Here is a 26,769-nt window from a genome sequence, read left to right as displayed (position 1 = left end):
ATTTATGAAAAAAAAAATTACCATAGTCATGTGTTGTACAAAGTTACATTTCACTTGTAGTACTACAAAGTATTTCTTGGAATGGTTTCCAAAGGAATCTTTTGTAGAAGTACGAAACATTTTTTTTTTCTGTGTAAGATACTCAAATTCGAACCCACACAAACCTCTGGAGTGGCACGATGACCTTCTCACGGATGAGAGTGGCCGTTTGGAGTTTTCTCGTCAGAAACAGGAGGTTACGCAGGGACAGAGTAATGGAGAAGGGGGATTAGGGTCCCGTGACAGCATAAACCCCACACTCGTAGCCGGAAACTCGACCTGTGAGCTAGGTCAGTGTGCGCCGGAAACGGAAGACGGCCCGTATTGGGTTAACGCCTTGATGAGCGCTACGGATTCGCTTCGTGAGGAAGGTGTTCCGATTCGTCGGCCAAGGGCATCGTAGCGATGACGTCACCGTGCTTCCGGCCATTCTGGTTGCGAGGCATATAGCTACGTGGCCCCAGAGGGTTTATAAATATCTCCGGCGCTCACGTCATGCGACATGAACTGTTCAGGATACAAGTGGAGTGCATTCCCTTGTAGGTCAGCAAGCATGATATAAACCATGAAGGAGTAAATAGCATAAATATTTATACAAAAACAAAAAAAGTGTTCAGGCTTCATCGGATGCCCACTTAGGAAACATTTAGCATCTGGTGAACCTTTAATTCGAAGACCTCTGACACACGAAAAAAAATCTTTATAACTCACAACTGAATATCTACGCAACTACTAAAAAGGTCTGCAGAGAACTTCGTTACACAATAAATTTTCAACGATCACCCTACAGGTTTGCAGCTTTTTAAGTCTCATAGCTTCACGCCCCATATCTTCGCGGATATTTGATATGCATTTCAATGTCGACCTTCGGCGCTTCTAAGTTTTTTTTTTTTTTTTTTCAAAATAAAAATAACCTTAGGGTACGTAGAATTTTTATTTCAATCCCAATGGGTGTTTCAATTCACAAGCATTGCAAATGACGTTTTTCTTTAAATAATATGTGCGCCACCTATAGTCCACACGTTGTCTGATCCGTTATTTGTAAAAAGTCGGGTAATCATAAATAATATTAATTTTTTTACCTGAAAGGTGTTATATGATCACCCAATAATAGAGCCGCAAAGATAAACTGAGGGCCCTGGAGCACAACATATTGTTGGGCACTCTTTAATGTGCAATTTTACAAACCACTGAAATAAAAAGACTAAACGATATAATAGTGGTCCCATCTGTAAACGTGATCTGCACTTATGGCATAAATGGCAAGAATTCCATTTTATATTCTTAGCAATATAAATGTAAGTTTGTGTTACTATCACGGTAAACGCATGCTTAAAAAATATTTCGAAACTAACCCCCCTCTCCCTTAAATTCCCTTCACATTTGCCCAGGTTTTAAGGAATTTGCACACTGTATTTTTTTTGTAAATGGAACAGTAGTATTTATGTAAAATTACATATATTTATAAATTTGTACATTTACATTTAAACAACTGTATGTATCACTACAAACTAGTGTTCGCAGTAATAATGGGTTCGGATTCTTACCCAGGAATTTATGCTTTATGTTGTCCCAGTACCACCTATAGTTAAAAGTTATTCGTAAACCATTCCCTGAACAGCTTTCAAATAAAGTCCGGTTATTAAATAATCGATGGCTAAAAAAATAATGTTTGAATGAAACGCAAATTAAAATATAATATTATCCGCCAATTTTCGTAAAAAATACTCAGTATTATCTCGAAAAACGTATTTCATATATGCAGAAATAACCGCAGCCATGTGTTGTACAAATAAACGAATTCTTTCTTGTAGTATTGCCAAATATTTCTTGGCAACTGGTTTTCAAAGGAATCTTTTGTAAAAGAACATAATTTTTTTTCCCCACAATGCTCACTAGAAACACACGCAAACACCCCTCCCCCTCCCCAAAAAAAACGTATAATGCATACAATTTAACTCTTATAGTACTATTTTCGAAATATTACTTCATAAAGATCTTGAACCAGTGAAAAAATCAGTTTCGGGAGGGGAAGCCGGCCCTCAAGACACCTCACACGTGCGTTGATGTGTGTCAGTTCAAGGACGTAGTCAGGGGGTTGGTCAGTGTGGTATGGACACCACCCTCCCCTCCCCCGTACTAAAATAAAAATAAAAAACAAGCAAAAGCCAGAATAAGAAAATGAAAGCAACTTAACTGCAGGGATATTATTTCAAAAGGATTATTGTAATTCTTAGTGGGATACAATAAACGGCAGAAATTGTGTATCCAAAAAGCGTGTATTTAATGCTGGTTTTCACACGGTTTATCGTGTAAGCATGTCTTTCATACCAACTTAACATTTGTGTTTTATGTATTCTATAACATTAATATATTTATATGTATTTATGAGACGTTTTAATAAAATCGGCAAACAAAGTACTGAAAACAATCAAATGAAAACCAAAATACAAAAATAAAGATCGCAGGCTTTCGCGGACATTGTCTGGAGTTGCTTTGGCTCCTGGGTTGTAGCCGCGTCGAAGGGCGAATATATCACCGACGTTTCGGTCGAAGTTGCAGTTGACATCATCAGGGAGCAGTAGCCTAATGAGGTTATTGCAAGTTCTCCTGTCTTTTAGTACTCTCGCTCTGGTTGTGCCCACAGCTGCAGCCAATCGGGAAACACTCCCGTCTCAGGCAGGAGAACTTGCAATAACCTCAGTAGTTAACTGCTACTCTGATGATGGTGAATTGAAACGTCGACCGAAACTACAGGTGATATATTCGCCTTCGGCGCGGCTACAACCCAGAAGCCAAGCAAGCGACTTCAATATATAAAAAAAGTTTAGTTTTATTTTCTCAAGGAAAATTTATGTGTGTAAACATTTAAGTCTACTATATCGTGAATAAACCATTTTATATTAAAATTCAGTTATAAAGTAAATTACTTATAAAACAATTACGTATTGGTTATATTTTACCCGTTTTTTCACAAAAACCTGGCTACGGCCTTGGTCTGTCCCTCCACTGCTCGCTGCAGTGTTGAAATGGCTGAAGACGGACTTCGCGAAGTGGTTTTCCGTCCGGCCCGTTCTACAAAATTTTAATCAGCCAGAAATCCACTCTCTCACCGCCTTTAGCGAACTGGCGACAATTGGCAACTTGTAACATGTGCCCATGGTGCTTTCTGGTTTGTTAAAATAACGATGAAAACAATGAAGCAAATCCTGGGAGAGGGAAAGCACATGGGCCCGCCTCCCAGGAATTAAAAAGTCCCTCACTGGCTGAGATGTTATCAGTTAGTTTCATGTTTATTTTCTGTTATAAAATATACTTTACTTTTTTTCCTTAAATGAAAAAATATATATGTTAGCAATTAATTCTAATTCAAGTCACGTGAATGAATTGCACATTGATGTATTTTATGTTCCAATCTATTTTAGTCACTGATCAAAAATTGAGAAAATAATTTTATGCTCCGCTCTCCTTACCTATAAAACATAACCTTAGTGAAAATATAGTTTGTTTTTTTTAATGAGGAAAATATACAATACACAAGCTCCCTATCCAGAGAGGACTTGTGGGCAAATCATTTGTGAATCCTACAGATTTTCACCCCTGATAGTAAAAAAAAAAAAATTCTAAGGATGCCTCACACGCCAGATTGGATTTTTTTTCTTTCATTATAAGCCCAAATGTTAATGAAGAAATACGTGACTTTATAGTGAGTGACAGCGAATCATGTTAGTCAAAACAAAAATATTTCAGTTGCGAATAATTACTTGTCTGGCTTGTCGACTGAAAATTCGCAACAAAACAACGAAATGCTTGCGAAGTGGAAGAAAAAAAAAACACCCGCAAGAAGAAATCAAATCAACGGTGTTGAAACTGCAATGGCTCAGCATGGCGAGAGCGCATTGGCGATTGAGGTCAGGTTAGGTTTGCTTGATAGTTTTTTAACTTTCACAACAAGGGCGTATCCAATGTGGCAAAAGGGGACCGTTTTTTTCCGAAGCGAAAAAATATATATAATAAAACAGAAAACAATTCATAAGCAACTAATTTCTGATATTATTTTTTTAACAAGTAGGTCCTTGGTATCTAAAAACGGTTAATGAAATTAATTACGAAATATAGAAACAGTGAACTCTATGAGAAGTCACGGACTCTTGATCCCCCGTGAAACAGGTTTGAATCTAAACATTTCCGTCGTGGGCTGGATACACCCTGCAGCATTGGCGTAGCTGTGTTCATAAAGTTGAGGGACGGGGGGACAAATAATGATTTTGATGTCATGTAAACCCATTCCCCTCTTACTAAGACGGGGGGGGGGGGTCGGGGGGGTCCTCCACCGGAAAATTTTGATTTTAAAAGTGCAAAATAGCGCCTTTTTAAGCAGTTTTTGTATCAAACCATTGGATACATCGATGTTAAAATTATTATTGTTTCCTTAAGATAAAATTTGAGAGTGAAGAAATTAAAAAATAAAGTTTGGCAGAATAATATTATAAAATAAAAATATCACTGTCTAGAAAGTTGGGGGGGGGACAGTCCCCTCCACCCAAAAAGTTCAGGGGGACACGTCCCCCCTGTCCCTCCTGGTTCCTACGCCCCTGCCCAGCAGAGGTCTTCCCCCCTGAGGTACCACGGGGTTTCGCCACCCAGGGGTTTGCGTCAGGTCCGGGCCGACGGTACTCGCGAGTGTAATACGGAAGGGCGTACCTGCGGCGCGGCGACCTCCGGGCAGCGATGAGGACGTCATGCCTCGCCCCGGACAGCGGTGTGACCCTGATGGGCGACGCGATGTGGGCTCGCTCGCTGGAGCTGCGCGTCTCTCTCTCTCCCGCCGCTACACCGTAAACACGACGACGCGTTGTGCTGCGGCGGCGGGCCGCGGCTCGTTTGCGTTCGCGCGCCTCCTTGCTCCACTTGTCTGGCCCCCTACCCCCTTCTTTCCTTCCTTCCTCCTCTTCCTCCTCCTCCTGCTCCTCCTGCTGCTCCGGGCACCGCCCCCTTCCAGCATCTCTCCTCCCCTCCCTCATCCTGACAAGCCTTGGCACGCGCGATTCCGTCCTCCTTCCCGCGCCAGCTACACTCCGTGCACCGTAGCTCGATTCGCGGTTTCAATGACCTCTAGGATAGACTCCACGATCCTCTATGTACTAGGAAACATTTCACCTGCTCAATGGATACTGACTCGTGACACGCGTTACCTACCTGGGATGCTTGTGATTTGATACTTCTTTTGTCGAAAGTTTTGACATTGGCTTAGAGTACTTCAGGTAAACGGTGGTCCAATCACTGACTCTGCATGAAGGTGTACGAGTTTGGGGGTCTAGTCTATTCGCGAAATGAATCCGCGAATTTTTCCGGTCTCTAGATATATCCTTGCTGAGGCGTCTCACAAGTGAGCGGCCGACGAACAGTTGGCATGGGACAGGCATTTAAACCGCGAAATTTTCCTGTCCCTACTTATCACACCCTTCCACTGTTAAAACCCGCCCTTTTCTAACAGTGGCCATCTGTGTCTAGGTTGTAAAGTCTGTACAGCCTGGAACACAACACTTAAAAAAGTAAATAATTGTAACAAAAAAAATGTGTGCGTGGAGTCCACGTGCGATTGAAGTGAAACTTCTTGCTTATTGGGTGTAGATAGAGTTAAATTATTTACATTTTCAATCACGCTATTCTCAAAAAAAAAAAGAATGATACTTATTGAGTTCATTGCACGAATCAATAAATATTTTAAACACGAATAAATAAATTGTAGATACTTTAAATTAAATTAAAAGAAATATGGCAGCGTCAATCGTCAGCCGTTACGAAAACTGGGGAGTAGACAAACACAAGCAGCGTTACAAGAATTCCGTGGCATCACTGCTGTGTCATTTCTACCTCTCCCCTGCCGTCTCCTCTTCCGGCCGTTACAACTAGCATATAGCATGCTACGCTATGTAACTATTCCCCTTCCCCCCCGGCTTTTAGTCTTCCCGTTCGACCGCTAGTGCATGTGATGGAGTGGCGTCGCCGCTGAACTATTCCCTCGTGTGAGCGTCATCTTCGCCACGCTCGAAAATTGTTGCCCCCTCTGAAAATAAGTTTCGCTTCAGAATTCTCTCTCCCTGAATATGCATTAATAAATCCCCCCAAGCAAAAAGAAAACTGACGTCAGAGACACGATGACTGGTAGCGATAAATCGGATGGGGAAATAATTATTCTGAATATCAAAATGGTTCTTCGCATACAGACATAGGGATAAAAAATTTTTAAAAAAATCGTGTTGATAGTAAGTGAGTGAGCAAGTATACAATTGCGCAAGTATGCAAGTGTGATATAATCCAAACTTACCATCGAGAGTCCCGCTCCTGATCCCCTTATTCTTTTGGCCATCGATCACCCCACTCCTGATCGTTGCAATCCTCGCTATCCTTTCACAATTTGTTCATTTTTTTAACGCCCATATATACTATTATTCTGGTTTTTAACTACGAAGCTTAAGCATGCAATCACAGAGACTGTTGAATTCAAGTGAGCGACTGTAGATGACGTGACAGTTATGTTGGGGCACGAATGATGACTTAAAAGAATGACCAAAACTACGTAGATCGTGTGCTTATATTGAGCTGTAAAATGAAAGGAACAATTCTGTATTGCGAGCTATGGATAATATATTTAAAATACAAGATGGCAGGAACGGGCCCCTTTAAATCTCAGAAGATTTTTCTTTTGGACAGTCACTGACTGGTTTAGTTGCCAGTAGAATTTTCAAAACGGTTGTGTCATGGCAGTTGAACGATCATAAAATCTCAGCTTCGATTGCCCCAGATTCAATGCAGTTAAGAGCTTGCATTTCACCACTGGTGGATATCTTTGCGTTCTGCGTCTAATTGCTTCCTCTTATTCGCACTATCATTCGAAAAAGAATTTTCGAAACAAATATTTGCGAGGAAAAAAAAACGCACGTGTCAAGGTTGACAAGATTTGATCATTAACAGTTCGAGGCAGATGGTGAGCCACTGCTGGCCTAGTGCGCTGGAGGCAATATAATTTATAGTCTATAATATAATTTATAATTTAGCGCCGCCTAGTCAGGGGTGTATTTGTGTTAGTGAGGCGGTATGATATGCGCGACGCTCGCTGGTGCTTCTAGCGCGGTGTCGCCTCTGAACTGGCGCGCAGTCTTCTCGTCGTGCATAGAACAAATATGAGATTTGAACTGTAACCATAAAATGATATGGCAGGGAAATGAAGATAAAGGTGTGCCCTCGGGTGCTATAGAGGATCTTCACCGGGCGTTTCACGTCTGAAAACATGAGTTTTATCCATTTACACTCTCCTAAGAACGCAGTTAAAAAAAAATTAAGGAAATACAACTACTTATCCGCCCTCAGCTTTTCGTAAACAGACAGCAATCTGATAGCGGAAGGAGTTTCAAAATCCCGTTGTTTCTTCTGAAGCTCTGCAAACCGAGAGATGGTGCGAAGGGCCGTCAAGAAATACTAATAATAGTGCAAATAGTTTTTTTTTCCGGGTCCCTTCCCCATGATTTAATATACAACTTTTCAACCTCCACAATTTATAATAAAAAAAACAACCAAAAGACTGTACATCGTTGGGTCTTAACTTAAACATCATCTGCACATATCGCATAATTTTAAGTTTTCCAATAAATTATATAATAATAGATTTATAAATTTCTTCCTACTCTCAGGGTAAACACAGGAATAAAAATTTAATTAAATGCAAACGAGCTCCCCATAGTGCTCGGGCCCCGAGGTTTTTTGCCCTCTCCCCGACAAAAAATGTCGAAGACCCTGCCGTGCAGTGCACAGCTAAAGCTACGGCCACACAGGTCGCTATGTTCGCTATGTTCGCTATGTTGGCGACGTCGCCAGGTGGTTCGGTTCTCGGCTGTTTTTTTTTTATAAAACGTAGCCGACTTCGCGTAAGCGTAGATAAACAAAAATATCTGTTTTCGCGCAGAATCGTGCTGTACTTCTGCGTTTGCTTTAAATTAGTATCAGGTCGACGGATAATTTTATTGGAGTACAAAAATATCCATATCTGTGGAATAAATCGATAGAAGACTATGAAGAGCAGGATGTGCGGGATAGTGCCCGCGATATGATTTCAAGGGAACGCTATCAAAAGTGAGTTGTATTTATTCTGTTATAATTCATAAATTTGACTTCGTCCTCACGCAACTGCTTCATCAAATGATAATTCTCCAAAAAAATCCATTTTTTTTTCAATGAAATTCATGGACCTGCGACAGCCAGCGGAAAATTATCATCATCGGAATCATCACTCGAATCCCACGACATGCGTCCCTCCGACATCGCGAACTGGACTATCCCTGTTTGGCCAGCTGGCGCAGCGAACATAAAGAACATTGCGAACATAGCGTAGCTATCCATGTGACCACCTAGCGCAGCGAACATGGCGAACACCGCGAACATAGCCTAGCTGTCCGTGCGACCACCTAGAGCAGCAAACCTAGCCTATGTGTGGCCACCTGGAGCAGCGAACATCCCGAACACCGCGAACATAGCGTAGCTGTCCGTGTGGCCACCTGGTGCAGCGAACATAGCTAACATCGCGAACATAGCCTAGCTGTCCGTGCGACCACCTAGAGCAGCAAACATAGCCTATGTGTGGCCACCTGGAGCAGCGAACATCGCGAACACCGCGAACATAGCGTAGCTGTCCGTGTGGCCACCTGGAGCAGCGAACATCGCGAACACCGCGAACATAGCGTAGCTGTCCGTGTGGCCACCTGGTGCAGCGAACATAGCGAACATCGCGAACATAGCCTAGCTGTCCGTGTGGCCACTTGGACCAGCGAACATAGCGAACATCGCGAACATAGCGTAGCTGTCCGCGTGGCCTCGGCCTAACAGCGGACGGACTATACGCGCCGATCGCGGGGCGATGTGATTGCCGAGTGGCTGTGCCGGCGGGAGGGAGGGATGATGCAGGGGAGGGGGGAACATCTTCCCCGCGATTAAGACGGGTCCCCGTCTGCCGCGCGCCTGGCGGCTATCGGACCACCGCAACGTAAGCGCGGCGACAAAAAAGTGGACGTTGATAGGGCGGGTTACTCCCCGTGATTTAACTCCGCGCGCGTCGCTCTGCCGACCCTGACTGATAACCCCTTCCTCCGCCGGACAGAAATTATAAACAAGAATAAATAAATAAACTACTGCGGCTGCCAGAACTACAGTTGCCTGTGTGCGAGGGTGCCCGTATTTTGTTTACTTCAAAACCAACAAAGGCACAACAGCCCTGTCTCCAAGGAGGGCAGATACCGCCCACCTGGGGACACATAAAGCCGTGCAGAGCTCAAGAAGAAACCGCACCATTTGAAAACTATATTCAAGAATACGCAGAGGACAGGTAGGGACCGGAAAAAATTCGCGGGTTCAATGACCTCTAGGATGAACTTCATAGTTTAACGTACACTCGGTCAAATGTCACCCTCTCATTGGCTGCTGTATCACAATACAGCCTGTATTGTGAAGGTGACCCAATGTAGCGGCCTGTGATTCGACACAGCTTCGGTTGAGTGTTTCTCACTGGCCCAGAGTAGTCCAGGTGCGTTGTGAGCCAATAGCAGAGGCAGCACTAAGGTATAACTATATGAATTTTAGGCTGTCGTGAAATGTATCCGCGATTTTTTCCGGTCTCTACAGATGGGTAGTTCTGTTTCCGTATATTGTTTTTTAACTGTATTTTTTTTAGGAGAGTGAAAATAGCTAAAACGTGTGTTTCAGAATAATTTTTAGGTAAGAAATTCCCGGCATAGATTCATGAAAGCATTTAAAGGAACTTGCATTACACCTTTATCCTAATCCTAAATTCTCCACCACATAATGTTACGGTTACCGCCAAATATCATACTGTAGAGTTGCGATAATCCGAAGTAATTGGGTCTGATGGTACCTCGGATTGCCAAAAAAAAAAAAAAAAAAAAAAAAACACTCCTATTACACAGAATCTCAAATTATTGTACTCTACTGCATTTTAAATTAACGTTTACCAGGTGCTAAATGTAGACATCCAACAAAGTCTGTAACTCATTTTTTTTTACAGAAACAAATGGTGAGCACACTGTTAGAACTTACAGTAAATTTACCACTTGAACTTAAAACTGACGAAATGTTCTTCTTCGTATAGTTCCAAATGACTGGATCTTCAAATAATTTACGCCAGGTGTTGGGTTTTCTAGTAAACTGTGTAAACACACATGTGAGAGATGAAGAATATTTTTGATGCAGACTTGTGAATTTCGGAAGTTTTTGTTAAGTAGCCAAGATTAATTATGTCATTTCATGTTCAAAGTGGGAAGTAAAGAAATCAGCCTTAAATATAAAAAATATGACCGTAAATTTACGAATACCACTGGTCAATTTGCTAGCAGTGTTCATCGTAAATTTTAGGAGAAAAAAAACGTAACACCCGATTTCCATAAAGGTGAGTAGGGGCGGGGAGGAAGTATCCTAAATTATTTTGATTCTTCTATTTTGTGTTTTTGCTCTTGATTTCAAATAAATTACAATAGAAACATAGAATGAAATTGAGAGCTTGAAAACTGGTAACACAGATTTGAATTAACCTGTCGTGTGTAGCCTATGTCGCAAAACTCTTCGTTTTAAGGATATCACTTATACAACCTTAAAATGTTTGGTTTTTCCGAAACCATGGAAAACTAGTCTTTCTGTGCTTTTGGGAAAGTCAAAAATTGTATTGATTAGTTAGTGGTATTCTAAAAATGATGAGTTTTACGGCAAAGGCTACATAAAAACGGTTTCCTAATTCGAAACTGTATGCTGAACGATTAATTTGTTCTTAGTGCACGCTGGGTTTTAAATATAAAATTTGTATTTAAAATATTAAAAACATTAAACAAACACCATTAAATTAATAAAACTTTTTATAAAAATTCACCCATGGTTATGTTATGAATAAATGAATAGCCTTAAGGGCTAATAACCGTTTCTGTCGCGTGAGTTTGTGCTTTTCACGGTCCGCGCAATCGGCCTTTGATCCCACTCGCTGTCTGCGTTAAAGATTAATAGTCTCGCCGGACCACCGAGTCTCTCTTCCTGCTGGTCGCTTCCGCCGTCGCCCCGCTAATGATGCCTCGGGTCTCCCCCGAGCTGCAGAGAAAAATGTCTTTGATTGCAGGCGCTGTTAACTGTCGCCTCTTAGGAGCTGAATATAAGGGTCAACACTCTTAATGACCTCGCGGCCAACTGGTTTGGACGGCACAAATTACACGCTTTGACCTGGCCCAGATACGTTATTAAAGTAGATTGTACGGCAGCTATAGACATTTTCACGCACGTAGTAATTTAATTTGATTCTTCCGAGCGGGTCTCGGTCGAATAAATTTTTTTTCTCAAGAACGGCCCATCTTCCAGCCCCGAAACACATCGGTGTTTGCGCTTTCAAGAACAGCTGTAACAATTGCAAGTCTCTTGGTTCCATTCCCCTCGTCCAGAAATAAATATAAAATACTCCGCTGGTACACTTACTTATCTTGTCTCTGCTTGCAACAACGCCTCATTTCGTTGAGAGAATACAGAAGAGGTAGGGCGTAAAGTAGGCTGCACATCAGCAAAGGAAAATTCGTGGCCAACATTATACCATACCATAGTACCTACAACACAAGATACGTTCGCTTGGCCAATAAGCATCGAAGGAGAAAAAAACCGAACAAAAAAAAAGAAACAGACTTTGTTTTGATGTAAACAAAGCCTTGCCGACAGAAATGGTACTTCATAACTGCTTTAGAACTAATTATTTTATGTTATACTAGCTGAAGTATACCCGGATTTATGCATCAGGCCAAGTTTGTAGCACACGCACTTGAAAGACGGGAAACTTTGATGTTTGACGTCCCCGCAACCCCCCTTGGTAGCTGATTTTCGTAAAAATGCTTTCTTAGCGGATGTCTACGTAGCAAAAGAAATACACGTGCCAAATTTATAGTCTGTAAGTTTTGTAGTTCCTGATAATTCGTGATTAATGAGTCACTGAGTGGTATTTCGCTTCATACAAACTTTACCAACCCTTTTCACCCCTTTAGAGATGAAATTAAAAAAAAAATAACATCCTGAATGCACCTCTAGGGTACTAAATGAATATTTCCTCCAAACTTCAAACGTCTAGGTCCAGTGGTTTAGGCAGTGCGTTGTCTGTCAGTGGGTCAGTCAGTCGCGGTACAGTTTTATAGGGTACAGATTCGCATTGCATCACCAGATAAGATGTCTACAAACACATCATTAAGAAGCAAGTGTATAAACATGGAGAAGACGTGAATTCGGCTGTCTTCCTGGCTCGTACTATACAATCGCCGGAACAGGGGGGAGCAGACCCGCCGACAAGGGGAGGGGGTTTCATTGATGTCCAGACTCCTTTCCAAATATTATGAAAATTTTAACAATGTTATGTGATAAAGACTAAAGAATAGTTGATACACTTGTGTATCTTTAAGACTGCGAAAGTATTGTGCATTATTTTTTTTTTAGTACAGAAGTCACTAATGGAACGTTACAATAGGCTGAGGTGGGAGTCACACACACAGTAGTACCACCCCCAAAATAAAATCCTGCCTACTGCACCGAGGGGAGGAACAAATTTTCACCTGAACAGCGACGTACTTATTGTGGCATTGCGCGGGTCTAAACTCGCTCTACGCCTGTAAAAAGTAAGGGAGTTAGTGTGCTCAATATTTGCCACAAGGTCGTATCCGTAACTCGAAACGGATTTGGGGGGGGGGGGGGAAGTGGCATTGTACGGAATTCCACTTCATTTGGGTGAGGAGGGTTCATGATGCCATACTATATTAAATAAAAGACAAAACATAATTTATTGAAACCAACCTTTGTGAACAATGGTATGTTAGGATAAGTTACACTTTTAACTTCAGCTTGCTGCTTGTATATTTGAATCGGATTTCATTTCCACTTCGGGAAAGGAAGGCAGCTCTCTCCCCCACCCTGCTACCCTCCCACGTAAATACGCCCTTGGGTTTAGCATGTTAATAATTAAGTAAAAACGAGAACGGCTCTACACCAATCTTTCCCATCTGGATAGCAAAACATTTTTTATTGTAATTCATTTCAATGCTATTTCCTTGCAGATGAGTACCCATATTTGTTTATCAAAACTCACTTCATGATGGCATTTTTCCGCTTCTTCCATTGTAGGTTCCTTTCAAGATATTAAATAGATTCCTAGCATATAAGCTCTTATACAGCTACGATCTGTTTTGCAATCCAATAGCTAACCAGTTGAATTCGAACAAACACCCAATCCATGGTTGGAATACTGCGCGTGTTCAGTATTTAGGGGGCATCCATTATTTACGTGAGCTCAAAATGGGGGGAAGGGGAGATCCAGCCAAATACCATCAAATATCATTTTAAGGGAGCGGGGGTCATTGAAAATCTCACGTCATTTTCAATTCAAAGAATATGCATTATTATTACAGATTATAAAAAAATATTTAATTTATTATTTTACCTTTTTTGGGAGTATTCCATTGGCACAAAAAAAAAATTCATGGCTACTGATATTTTCATTATTTCTAGAATAAATAAACAAACGTTTAGAGATTCTAAAAAAATTAAGAGTCTGAGCTCAAAGATATTGATTATGGAAGAATTACGTTTATTTTCACGAAGTGAGTGAAGAATTAGGAAAGGTGGTGTCGCAATCTATTTTTACTTTTCATTAATTTAAATAAATTTACTATCGTGCACATTAAATATAGTATTATTTCTCTCCTCTTATTCCATCGGTATTAACCCTTAGGTATTTAGTGGTATGTAGCAAAATACATTAACATAAATAAAACTAAATTTAGTTATTTAAAAATTATAGGGTAAATCTCTGGTGAAGGGGAAGGGATATCCCATCACATTTCAAAAAAAAAAATTCTCACCACGGGGGAGGAAGGTGTTCCAATTTACAGAAAAAAAAAACTCACTTAAATAATGGAGGCCCCCTTATCTCTCCGTCAGGAGTAGGCGGGCATGACGGCGCCATCTTTGGTCGGCTGCAGTCAGCACTGCAGAGTCGTGGCTGTATCACGTTAGGCGCTGACTGGAACTTTGCGATCCGCTATCGCTTCGGGGCGCTGTGATAGTCGCGACGCGCCCACGCTGCAGGAATTCACGCGTGCTTTACTGCTTCCTCTCTCTTCCAAACCCCCCCCCCCGTCCCCATCATCCTCTCGATCCCAACTCTCCAAATTACGAGCATAATCATACCTCGTTTAGGGTAAAATTTCAATCCGGATTGAACCTGGAGTGGAATGAACTCGTAGTGAATGTGTAACGAACATAGACTGACGAAATGCGTTTATGGTAAATATCACAATCCAGATTGAAATGTAAACAAGATCGAAGTTGGAGTCAACATGGACTGAAAATGTTGTGGTGCGATGCTCCACTTGTCTCATTGTTCCGTTTTCCTTTGTAAAAACTTGCCTTCAATCCTTTCCATTTAATTATTATCTGTTCTGTTGTTCTTTTGAACCCCGCACTGTCCATTTCTGCCTTCACCAACTCAAATATCTCACCTTTCCTATACTTTTTTCCGTCCAGCAATCTTAAAATATGTTTTTCAATCATTACGTCCAACAATAACTCTACTTCCATCTCTGTCCACACATTCCTCTGCTCTTTTTTTTTTTTTTTTTTGCCATTTTCACAAATTATGCCTGAAATGCAACGAGACCAATAACAAACAATGCAATATGGTGGCGGCTTGCTCGTGCGTGTTTTCTTTTCACTCCAGTCCGTGTTTAAAGTAAAATCTCAATCCGGATTCTTCAGTCCAGTCCACCTCAACAAGTGGAGTGGATTATCTCACTTCACTCCAACTTCAGTCCACAACAAAGTGATTGTACCTGGAGTGGAGTGAGGAATCTAGATTGAAATTTTACCCTAAACGAGGTAACAGCGCCTAGTCGTTCGGTGCCCAGTAAAATCTCTGGTAGGTCCCGTCGCTTCTGTGTAGAACCGTGGGACGTGAAACCTTAGGCCGGGCTCATGAACCACGTAACCAGTTATAAAATTTAATAGTATCAAGTGTAAGCGTTGTAGAGTGTTGGTTAAAGGTAAAAATTAAAGAGTAGGGTAGGGCGGGGCTAGTTGAGCATAGGGGCAATTTGGGCAATCGAAATATTTCGAAAACTATTCACTGCACGCGAAGGCATCAAATAGCGAACAGAAGGGGTCGCGGGAGGGGAACTCATCACGAGACCGCCAGTGGCGACTAGTCGATCGAGTGAAGTACACGCGCGCCTTGTTTATTTTGTAACCAAAAAGTAAAATAATTATAAAGCGGAATATTTCGTCTGTAATAGTTAAATGTTATCATATTTTAATCAGGTAAGTGTTAAACTTCCAAAAATTTATAGTACTTTTGATATGTGTAACTAGACATGAAATAAAATTTCTGTTTGATAATCAACTTTTTATTTATAGTATTTTAGTGACAAAACAACTAAATTAAAAGTAATTTTCTTTGAATAATAAAATGAAAATAGAATCAACAAAAACATCATCGTATCTTAAGCTTAACTTTGGAATTAGTTTCAGTCTTTCTAATCAAATTCAGACTTGAAAAAATTCTAAGTGCTCAATTTGCCCCATACCTGTGCTCAACTTACCTCACCTATGGGATACGTTGAGCATACTTGACTTTCTGCATTTAAACAGCTGTAGCTCTTAAATTCGACTTGTAAGAACGGATAAATTCTTAATCCTTCAGTATGCATAACAAGCCATTATAGAGACCTGCAAAATTCGCGGTTTCGATGGCCTTCAGGATAGACTGCACATTTCCCTGTACACTCGGGCAAATAACGCAAGTTCATTGGCTGCTGATTTGTAAGTCGTCTCAGCTGGTTTGTCTGTGATTCGATCCTTCTTTGGTTGAGGGTTTATAACTGGTTGAGATTCGTCTATATGAACAGTAAGTCAATAGCAAAATTATCTAAGAGGTATATGTGTTTGAATTCTAGCCTATCACCGAATGAATCCGCGAATTTTGCAGGTCTCTAGCCCATTAATACTTATCGATGAGGAGCTATAACCGCTCAAGTGAAAAAGCGCTCAACTAGCCCCGCCCTACCCTAGCTCAAACAGTTTTTAATCAGTGCATGCACAAGTACTGCTTTGTTGTTTTCTCGCTCGCAGCGCCACCTATGTTAAAAGAATGACTCTTTCCCTAATTAGTAAAGGGTGAACATGTAAACTTTATTTGGCAACAGGATGGAGCCCCTCCCCATTGGAGAGTGATTGAACGACGAAGTCTCTGACCATTGGATTGGTCGTAATGGTTGAGATGACAGAGCTCTTTTTTTAGCTGGCTTCCACGTTCATGTGATTTTTTTCTCTTTGGGGCTGTATAAAATATCGTATCTGCGTTCCAGACTTGAGACCCAGATTTGTAGAGGTTATTGCTTCAATTACTCCGGACGTGTTAACCAAAGTATGGGAATAATTGGTCTTTAGGTTGGATGTGTGCCGTATAGCCACAGATGCACATAATGAAAATTTATAAAAAAAATAATAAGGTTACCTTAAATTTGATAAATGATCTATTGTAAATAGTCTAAATTAAACTATTATATTTACCATTGAAACTGGGACATTGTTGTTTGGACATCCTGTACTTTGATGGTTAAACAAAAATGCGAAAGAACTGGAATTTCGGCATAAAAAAAAATATTAATCAGCTACCTTGTCGCTGCATGCTGCGTTCCAAGACGTGATCGCACTGTTGAACACTTAACACGGGATTCGGAACAGAAGCTGGGCCGACGGTGACGTAAAGACTGGAGTTTCGGCCGCACGTGGCGTCGGCCTGCGTGAGGGCGCGCCCCGACGCCCAGGTTTTCCAGGTCGGCGGGTCGCGTCCGAGCCTGTGATTGGCCGCGATCCTGCGGCCTCGTCGACGCCTGCGAGACACCGTCGCCGCGCCTGACGCCCGCTCTACAGCGACACGTGGACGGCGACTGCTGCTTCCACAATACACGGAGACGTTACAAGTGGCGACCAATGAGACTGCATTTCAAGGTTACGAAATTTCAATTTATTTTATTTTTTTTTAAATGCATAATGCTTCGAGATCATAGCACGAGCAGATTTTACATTAAATAAATAAAAATTTAAGAGATCGTTCGTTCAAAATATTAAATCTCCGAAAGTTTTTCACGGATTGCGTTGAAAGAGTGACACAACGTTCGTTGCATTCGAATACGCGCGTGGTTTTATATACCTATGTCACACATGTGACAGGTAAAAATATGGATAAAATACAGATAAGCATATATATATATGAATGTTTGTGTGTTCGTCTTCTGTTTTGTAAAGATATAGATATAGAGAGATAGATATAGAGATAGATATTTAGATAAGTAGAGGTATAGAGAGATAGAGAGAGGGAGATGTACAGATATATAGAGAGGTACAGAAATAGAGCGAGGATATTTATATACATATAGAATGATGAAGCGATATAGATAGGAAGATAGATTGAGATATAGATAGAAGCATAGATAGAAATAGAGTAATATAGAGAGATATGGATAGAGATATCTAGATATATACAGAGAGAGAGCTAGATATATAGAGAGGTATATAGAGAAATATAGTGATATTTATAGAGCGACATATTTAGAGAAATAGAGAGAAAGGCTTTGTACATGTGTTCCTACTTCAAAAAAATACAAAAATATTGAAAGAGGCATAGCAGCGCATTCCTCGCATTAGCTAATATATAATCAAAATAAAAGACAAAGTAATAAAAAAGGACTAGATATTCTTGAATTTGAAACATTTTTTTATGTTTTTAAAACAAAAATAAAAATGGCTACCGCCGCAGCCAAGTACTCGGCTTCTATTGGTCGTAAAGAAGTATCGAATCAAAAGCACCCAAGTTGACAGGTGTCACAAGACAGTAGCAAATGGGCAGGTGTAATTTGACCGCGTAAATAGTGTATCTGGAGTCCAATCCTAGATGTCATTTAAACAACGATTTTTTTTTCAGTCTCTATTGATAGCAGAACGAAAATTACAAGGATTCTAGTGATAGATTCTATTGTAAACCTTAACCAGCTATGCCATATTACGCAGATCGCGTTGACTATTATGGCGATCGTAACGTTTAAAGAACTTTTTTTTAATTGTGGTGTGTGAAAAGTTGTAACTTTTATTAAGTAATGAGGAAGAGGCCAGACAGAATTATTGACTTCCGGGCCCTTAGTTTCTCAAGACGATCATGCAAGTCGTGTATACATGTATATGCATATACACTATATACAGATATATATACATATACACACATATTCAATTACACATATATGCATATAAACATATATAAACCCATGCATATATGAAACAATACTTATTTATAAAGTCTTGAACATTAACATGAACATTAAATTTAGATATATGAATGTATGTAATGGTTTATATTTCAAATTTTCTACACATTAAGCCTTGAAGGACATTTTGCACCAGCTGTTTCCCAACTCAGTCGATAAAACTGTTAAACAGACCCGAATCTTTGATGCAGTTTTTTTTTTTTTTTTTTTGCTATAATAGATTCCACAGGCCTTTGTAAGGGGTGATGATAATGATTTGGAATGGTTGCTCAGACATAAGGCTGTTTTCAATCCTCAGCCATTGGCCAGATGTCGTAACTGCGACAGGCTAGTTAATATGAACCTGCGGTGTTAACGTCATTGCCTTCCGCAGTGCACGTCATCCAGTTACGAAGCCAGGGAAGAAACTCATCTCAAGTGAAAAATACCTGTCTGGAAATAGAACTCAGGACGCTTGGCTCCCCAGCCAGAAGCTCGGTTCATAGGGCCAAAAAAAAAATGTTGGACATTAGGCTAAGCACGTACATACGTACTGCAAATAAACACATATTATATTATTGTTGCGAGGCCGCCAGAAATGAGGTCGGGCCAGCCTGCTAGAGGGGCGCGACGCAGGTATCGCCCATTCTTCGCTCTCTCCTTTACAGCTACTAGGTCTCTCCGTTAAGCCGAGACAACGCAGGAAGCTACGCTATGTTCGCGATGTTCGCTATGCTCGCGATGTTCGCTATGTACGCAATGCGCCAGGTGGCCAGATAGGAATAGTCCAGTTCGCGATGTCGGAGAGACGCATGCCGTGGGATCAGAGTGTTGATTTCGACTATGATAATAGTCTGCTTGTTCTCAAAGTATGTGAACGTAGAAAAGAAATGGATTTATGATTTTAATATAAAACCGAAAGCTTTCATTTGATGAAACAATTGCTAGTGAGGACGATACCAAATTTGGGAATTATTGCAGGATAAATTTGAGTTTGATAGCATCCCCTTGGAATCAAATCCCAGCCATTGTCCTCCATATCCTGCATTCCATATTCTTCCATCGATTTATTCCATAAACATGGGTATTTTCGTAATCTTTCACATAACATTTCACTCGTCTATACTATTTAAAGCACAATACTGAGGGAAATTAAACTTAACAGAAAGGAAACGTACAAGTACAGCACAATTCCGCACGAAAACAGGTGTTTTTGTTTATCTACGGATGCTCGAAATCAGCGACATTTTAAAAAAATAGCCGAGAACCAAACAATTGGCGAAGTCGCCAACATAGCGAACATAGCGAACATAGCGAACATAGCGAACATAGCGAACATAACGAACATAGCGCCCTGTTTGGCCATAGCTTTAGCGGCGGCCCTAGACTGCGCGAGGCCCTGGGTCATTTTATGTTTTATTCAAGAATAATTTTTTTAGACCTCGGAAATTTTACTTTATTTTGTTTTATCATGCATTTTAATGTGTGCAGTTAAAACTGGAAAGCTATTCAGGGAACGGTTTACAAAATAACTTCAACTATTGGGGGTACTGGGACAACAAAGCATAAAAATCCGGGTAAAAGAAGCCCATCACTATTTTGTAGTAATACAGTTGTTTTCATGTATTTGTACAGATTTAGAAATATCTGTAATTTTGAATAATTTTTTTTTGTTCGAATTACAAAAAAAATCATTGTGATAAATAGCGATCTCTATAATCACGTGGGGCATCGCCCCTGCTTTCTAAACTCTTCGTCAGGGTGTCCACAGTTAGTACTTTCGTACTAGATCTAGTACTTTTTATAACTTTTTTAGTGGTCTTGTACATCATTAACGCTCAGCTCTAGTACTTTTTTTTATTTTTTTCTTTAATATAATAATATTACAGTAACTCTAATATGTTTTATTATTAAGCGTAATTATTTTCAAAAACTATGGAATGTATGTGTGTGTGGTGTGTGATATTTAAGTTCGAGCATTGCAATGTCATAATAACTTCCTAAATTGTTAAAACCATAACAAATTATAATTTAGTTACTTTTTTTTTCAAATCTAGTACTTTTTTCTTGCCTAATTTGGTACGAAATATTTTTTCCTTGTGGACACCCTGCTCTTCGTCTCGGCGAGAGAACTCTCGTGGTTGTCAACAACTCGAACCAGGCTTCACACGACGCGACGTCACGCCCTGACCTCCGCCGCACATGGAAGTACTGGAGGATGAGATACCGCTGTAAACGGCGGAGGGACTTAAACACAGCGCAGAATCGTGACAGCCTTCGGGTGTACCAGGAACTTCCCCGGCAATTTTTTTTCCTTCTTTTTTTTTTCCTTCTTGTGACTGGTTTTACGTCTTGTCGTTGATGGTCTCCGTGTGCGGGCTATTTTCCAAAACACGCTTCGCGGAGGAATGCTAACGCGCCGTTTGTTCCCAAAAATTACCGTCTCTTTTTTTTTTTTATCGCGTCCGAAAAGAAAATTCAGCACAGCCTCGTTCGACACTAAGAAACACATAACTTAGAAACGCGAAGATTGAATGTTCTAAGTTATGATTTTCTAAGTTATGAAGTTTCAGCGTTGTGTGTTTCAAATTTACGTGTTTCTAAGTTATGGGAGTTATAATTTGTGTGTTTATAAGTTGTGATAGTTCTATCTTATGGCTTTATACGTTATGATTAGGGACACCTGTATTTCGCGATTTCATTTCATATCAAGGTATTTCACAAAACACTGTAGCTTTTTCTAAGAGTCATGGCAAATTGTGAGGGTGCAGCAGTAAGTACGGTGACCACAATCTCATTGGCCCCGTCAAGAGCGGGACGACACCTCTCACCGACCTCAGCCAATAACCACAGGAGAAAAGCTACAGTATTTTGTGAAATACCTTGACACGAAATGTATTCGCCTAATACAGGTGTCCCTAGTTATGATGTTTCAAAGGTGTGTATCAGCATTGTTTCTAAGTAACTGCAGTTTTAAGTTATGTTTTTCTAAGTTGTGATCGTTCTTAGTTGTGTGTTTCTAAGTTTTGATAGTTCTAAGTAGTGATTTTATGAGTTATAATGTTTCTAAGTTGTGTATTTCGGAGTTGTGTGTTATGATCGTTCTAAGTTGTGATTTTCTAAGACATGTGGGGATCCCGCTCGACCAAGTCAGCGAATCTGCCAGCATTCACGCGTTTGAAGGGGGATTTACTATGTGCTGCTTTTTCAGTGACGGGCGCTGTGGGCCGGGGGGGGGGGGAATGTCCTCTCTCCCCTACTTCAAATTATGAAAAACATTTCGCGCTTTATCGGTGAAATAAATATTTTAGTTTTGGTGATGCAATGTAAGCAGTTACAATAACAGGAATCACAAACCACAAAGGCAAGTGATGCATGTTGAGCATGATAATGTGACTGTCAAAACCCCTTGTTGATGACGTAAGATTATTTGAATTTAAAAATTAGTATTTATTTTTATAATCCTCTCCGGAAATAGGTAAATTCTGTAACCACAACTGATTATTCTGCCGCTAGTCGCTGGCTTCTTTCATCGCTCACCCCGCGAATATTGCTGGAATTACGAGTATAATAGCGCGAATATTTCAAAACTATCACATTCGACACAAGTATGACGTTGGCCCGACAAAAATGTTGGACGCGATAGAAATACCTATTAGAAATAAATTTATATTTGGAATGCAGGTTTAGAATTTTGTTTTTTTAAAAAAATTGTTTAAACGGGTGCATTGGTAACTCTAAAATTAATATTCTATTTTTAATGTTCTGTTAACTAAATTTATCCCTGAAATTTCTGCAAATTGTTTCTACACAGTCATTTTTACAACATAATGTAAAATTTAAAATATATATAGTTTTAAAAAAACGCTAGCGTTGATGGCTGGAATGTGTCTGGTGCACATGTAACAGTAAGAAACGTTTAATGTATACAATAGTTTATTTTTAGATGTCGCGTGTAAACCGTATGTTTCACAATAACGCGATGTTTTGCTGTCACATCGACAGAATCGCATCGCCAGTTTTGTATCATCACTCAGGTGCTAGCTCAAGGGCGTAGCCAGGATTTTGTGAAGGAGAGGGTCCAGTTTAACCATCATATCTCTTTTTTTATGAGTAAATTTTCTTTAAAGTCGAATTTTAAAAGAAAATCGATTGCCACACAAAAATCCCGGGGAATTTTGACCTGATGGAACTCCAATGTTTACACATATAAATTTAAGCAATGATTTTACTTGAAGAAAAAAAAATAACATTTTATATTTTTTGTTTTTATTTAATTGTTTTAATTCTTTGTTTTTACGTCAATTATTTTAATAATTCATTAAAAACAAGTCTATATTTATGTAATTGAATACACGGTACACTCATGTCAAGTTTGTATGAAAGAAATGCTTATGTAAACACGTGTGCACACAGGAATTAAACTCAGACACAATCGCTGCCACTTTTGTGTGTGTGAGGCGTGTTGGGCTATATTGTGGGAGGATATACATTATTGCAGCCCACTAAGGATTTAAAAAAAATCCCTATGAAATAATATATCTGTAGTTAGGTTGCTACAACTTTAATATTCTGTCTTAGATTTTTTGTTGTTTTTAATGCTAGAAGGGAAGGATCCCCACCCCATAAACCTCTCTCTCTCTCTCTCTCTCCCCCCCCCCCCCCCACCGACTAGCTACGCTCTGGCGGCCATGTCTCTTCAGCTGGCTTCTATATTTCAACAGACGATAATGTCTCGGAAGATGGCGGATGAAAAAAGGTACTTGTAACGTGTGTTTTTGTGACTGTTACTGCGTCCGAATGAACTAACGAAGCGAATATGCCAAGTGCAAAGGGGGACAAGCGGAATGGTTCTGCGGCTGCGCAGACGATACAAAATGGCGATCGGGGAAAACCTCGTTCGCACTGTCTGCGCCAGTGTCACGTGTCTTCCCTTTGATGTGACGGTGGAAGATTGACTCCTGACGGAGACGGGTCCGATACGATTATTGTATATTTTTTGATACGCGCGCTCGATAAATAAGTCTTTTTTTTTCACATGCCGATAATGATAAAGATAAGGTTATCTGATAGAAGTGTGGACGCGCCTTAAAGGTTTTTTTTTTTTTTATGTGTAACATCTTAGCCCTCGGCATAATATCGTGAATGGAACGGTGCTGCCATCCGTGGCGAATGGTGCGAACCAAAGTTCATAACGCCAAAAATCTGTTTCCAAAAATCTGGTCCAAAACCGGGATTAGTATTTTTTCCGGTCTTTTTCCGTTTCATCGGAGCCGTTCCATTATATAGTTTAAAATTTTGGTCTGCTAATCAAATGATTGAATAGTTAACATAGCTACTCCGGCGACGAATTCTAGCGGCGGGTGCGAAAACTGCGTGTAATTCGCGTCCAGAAATGTAGTTGAAACACAATTTTCGTTTATATTTATCACGCTTTGCATTCTACGTCAAATTTGGTGTCCGAGTTTCATATTATAAGTGTATTTGTAATATGAGAACACATAAATTTGCTCGTTGCCTAGGTTGAATGTTAGGTACACATATCTGGCGAGTAGGTACTGAAAGAATCACTCACCTTTTTTTTTTGTTAAATTATTGAATAGGTACCAGTTTCAAATTCATTTCACGGCCCTTCAGGGATGTTCGCTTGGCCCAACAACCATTTAGAGCAGAGTAGGGTGGTATTTTCGTGGGAGTTGGAAGTTTTAATTTATATTAATCTGTTATGTTGGTAATTGCTGAAATACTACAATTGCTCAGGTTATTTCGGCTTTAAAAATAATGCATGGCAATTATCTGCGAAAAGTGACTAACAATAAATGTAAATAAATATAAAAAAAGTGTTTATATTTTTCTTAACTAATTATTACATAAAATATTTTTTTTATGTAGACACTCGAATAAGTCTGTATCACTCGTGTATCTTCGCAGTCGGTATATAAAAAAAACACACATTCTTCTGATAATTCATACTTATTTTACGAATTAAAAGTATTTAATTTTCGCTAAACATAACCTTGTCAATATTTAATTTTAGTTGCAATCATCTATACGTACAAAAACCTACGCTCCAGTAAAAGAGTATTTAAAAAAATCCGAAGGTTCATACGGCGTGTCAATGGAGCTTTGGTTTTAGCGACGTTTCCAAGGTCGCGGCAAGGTTACACTATCTGTGGTTTCAGATGCAGGTTTAATGATAAAACCCAACACACTGACGAATCATTTGTTTAAATATACGTCTGATACATCACATTCTACGCAAGGTAATTTTATTGTTTTAACCATACTTTTTTATACGTATGCATTGTGATTTTGTCTTGCACTTTAATTTATTAAGTAACTGAATTTTGCGTTGTGGAATGACTATAATATTACAACGTATTCAATGGTAAATAACTCATAATCAAATTATAGGTTTCGCTTATAAAAAAAGAGTCAAATTTGCCAGCCAGAAAGTGCGAAATCGTAGGTACTGTACCGAACTATGCGCTGGATTATCAAGCATTACAACGTATTTTTAATAGTTTTAATGACCGTTGTAGAAAGAAAATCTCTAGTCGAGTTGGAATACTTTTTGGCTACATAGGTACCGCCGGTCTTAAATATTCGAGTGTGTGCCAAATAAAATTTGCAATTATTAGTAAAATATCGGCTGGATTATTTTCAAAGATTTATATAGTTCACCGTTGAAAATTTTTAGCATGTATAACCTAGTATAATAAACAAATTATAAGACTAAAAACTTTGAAATAGTTAAGCTGTTAAGCAGTTATTAAATCCAAAATAAAAATTATGGCTTTCACTTACCCGATAGCATTCCCACGAGTAGTTTTCACGACGCTGTCGCCATCTACCAGGCAACCATCACAGCTCAAAGCGACTAGCGGCGTGCTCTTGAACCAAATGAATGAAGTACCAATAATTGATTGAAGATAGCGTCCCACGCTGTCTTCGTTCCAAAGATGTCGAAGGTACAGAACGAGCAGAGTATGTACCAGCGAATGTAAAGTATACGACTGTATAAATGCTGATTGAATTATGGCGGTGATTAGACCAATCAATGATTTCTTGTGTGAAAAAAATCTTCAATTACACTACGTCTAAAAGTAATAGGTAAATGAATTTTTTTATATGTACAAGTAAATGTAATTGTAAATGTAAATTATTATTGATTAAGGACCTATGGATTAATGGAAATCAAAACACCGCAAGACATAGCCGCCGGAAACAGGATGTTCCATTTATTGCCCGAATAGTACATGTATCATAGAATTAACAGGCACTAAGTATTTTTTTGACGTGACGTCTAATAAATCGATGAACGCCGGCTGCACGCACGACAAAAAGTGTCCCGTTACGCACATTGTCCCGTTAAGCTCATTGTACGCTTGCGCCGCATCTATCTCTCTTCCACTCGATTGAAGCAACCATCGATTTGACTTTTTCGAGGCACATTAAACTTGAAACACTCCCATTCGTTTCCTACTTTTCCTATCATCGTCCTATCCTTAACAGAATAACACAGATTGGAAGAAGTTAAATAGCAAACATGTATAAATGTTATAGTTAAAATAATCTATCCGCTAAAGTAATATACATATTTGAATTAATGAGTGCAAATAAAAGTAAATCTATCAATTAATTGTGGATTTTATTTTACTCCTTCTTTGTATCCATAAAAAATAGTGATAATTCAATAAAAATGATTCAATTTTATTCATAAAAGTATGCAATAATTTCATCACTGTGTTGTTATGACGTTGTCACGTTAAACTATCGTCCGTAAACCGACTTTACAGACAACCAATTTTATTTGTGATGAACCTGTAGTCGAAATATGTCGGTCGAATAGACGACTCGAGGTACCCGCCATCTGACGTCACGGTGTCACGTGACCCCACGAGGAGAAGGGATGAACTGTGGGAAACAAAGCAAGCGATCGCTGCCTAACGCTTGATATGTAACGTACCTCATTTTTAGAATTCTGTGTTTTACGCCTTTAGTAAAAAATTCACGCCTTAAAAAAAACGAATGTTTTAATTTGCAATGACGATCGCACAAATCTCTAAATCCTTTGTCGCTGCAAGATTACAGAAAATTTTATTGATACGGCAAATTCTTAAAGAAGAATAAATACAATTCCTAGTACTTTTACGTTCACATCGCCTAGGAAACAAGTCCCCCCCACGCAGAATAGTTAGTAATATTGCTATATATTATGGAACCATTTTTTTATAAAACAGATTTTAAGACCATTTTTAACTATTTATATCAGTTAAAGGAAACATATGTATACATAATTTATACACCAGATGAATTAATTTGCCAGATGTATAACATTTAATTCATAACAAAACAGTTT

At 39.5% G+C, this 26,769-nt stretch overlaps 1 protein-coding gene across 2 annotated transcripts in view; it reads right to left on the bottom strand.

The window, feature by feature from the left end:
- LOC134535956 (uncharacterized) overlaps positions 1–25,266 on the bottom strand; it is a 105,267-nt gene extending 80,001 nt beyond the window's left edge. Inside the window, exon 1 of one of the 2 annotated variants that reach the window (XM_063375392.1) lies at positions 25,215–25,266. In XM_063375392.1, coding sequence (XP_063231462.1) covers positions 25,215–25,224 — 10 coding nt within the window. In that variant the 5' untranslated portion in view covers positions 25,225–25,266. Of the gene's footprint in view, positions 1–4,743; positions 4,828–25,214 lie in introns of those variants that run through there. The other variant, XM_063375391.1, reaches the window with a different exon arrangement.
- Between the last annotated feature and the right edge of the window lie 1,503 nt (positions 25,267–26,769).

The sequence above is a fragment of the Bacillus rossius genome, chromosome 10, assembly GCF_032445375.1.
Source record: "Bacillus rossius redtenbacheri isolate Brsri chromosome 10, Brsri_v3, whole genome shotgun sequence".
Taxonomy (NCBI): Eukaryota; Metazoa; Arthropoda; class Insecta; order Phasmatodea; family Bacillidae; genus Bacillus; species Bacillus rossius.
This window is presented reverse-complemented; position numbering and strand designations above follow the sequence as displayed.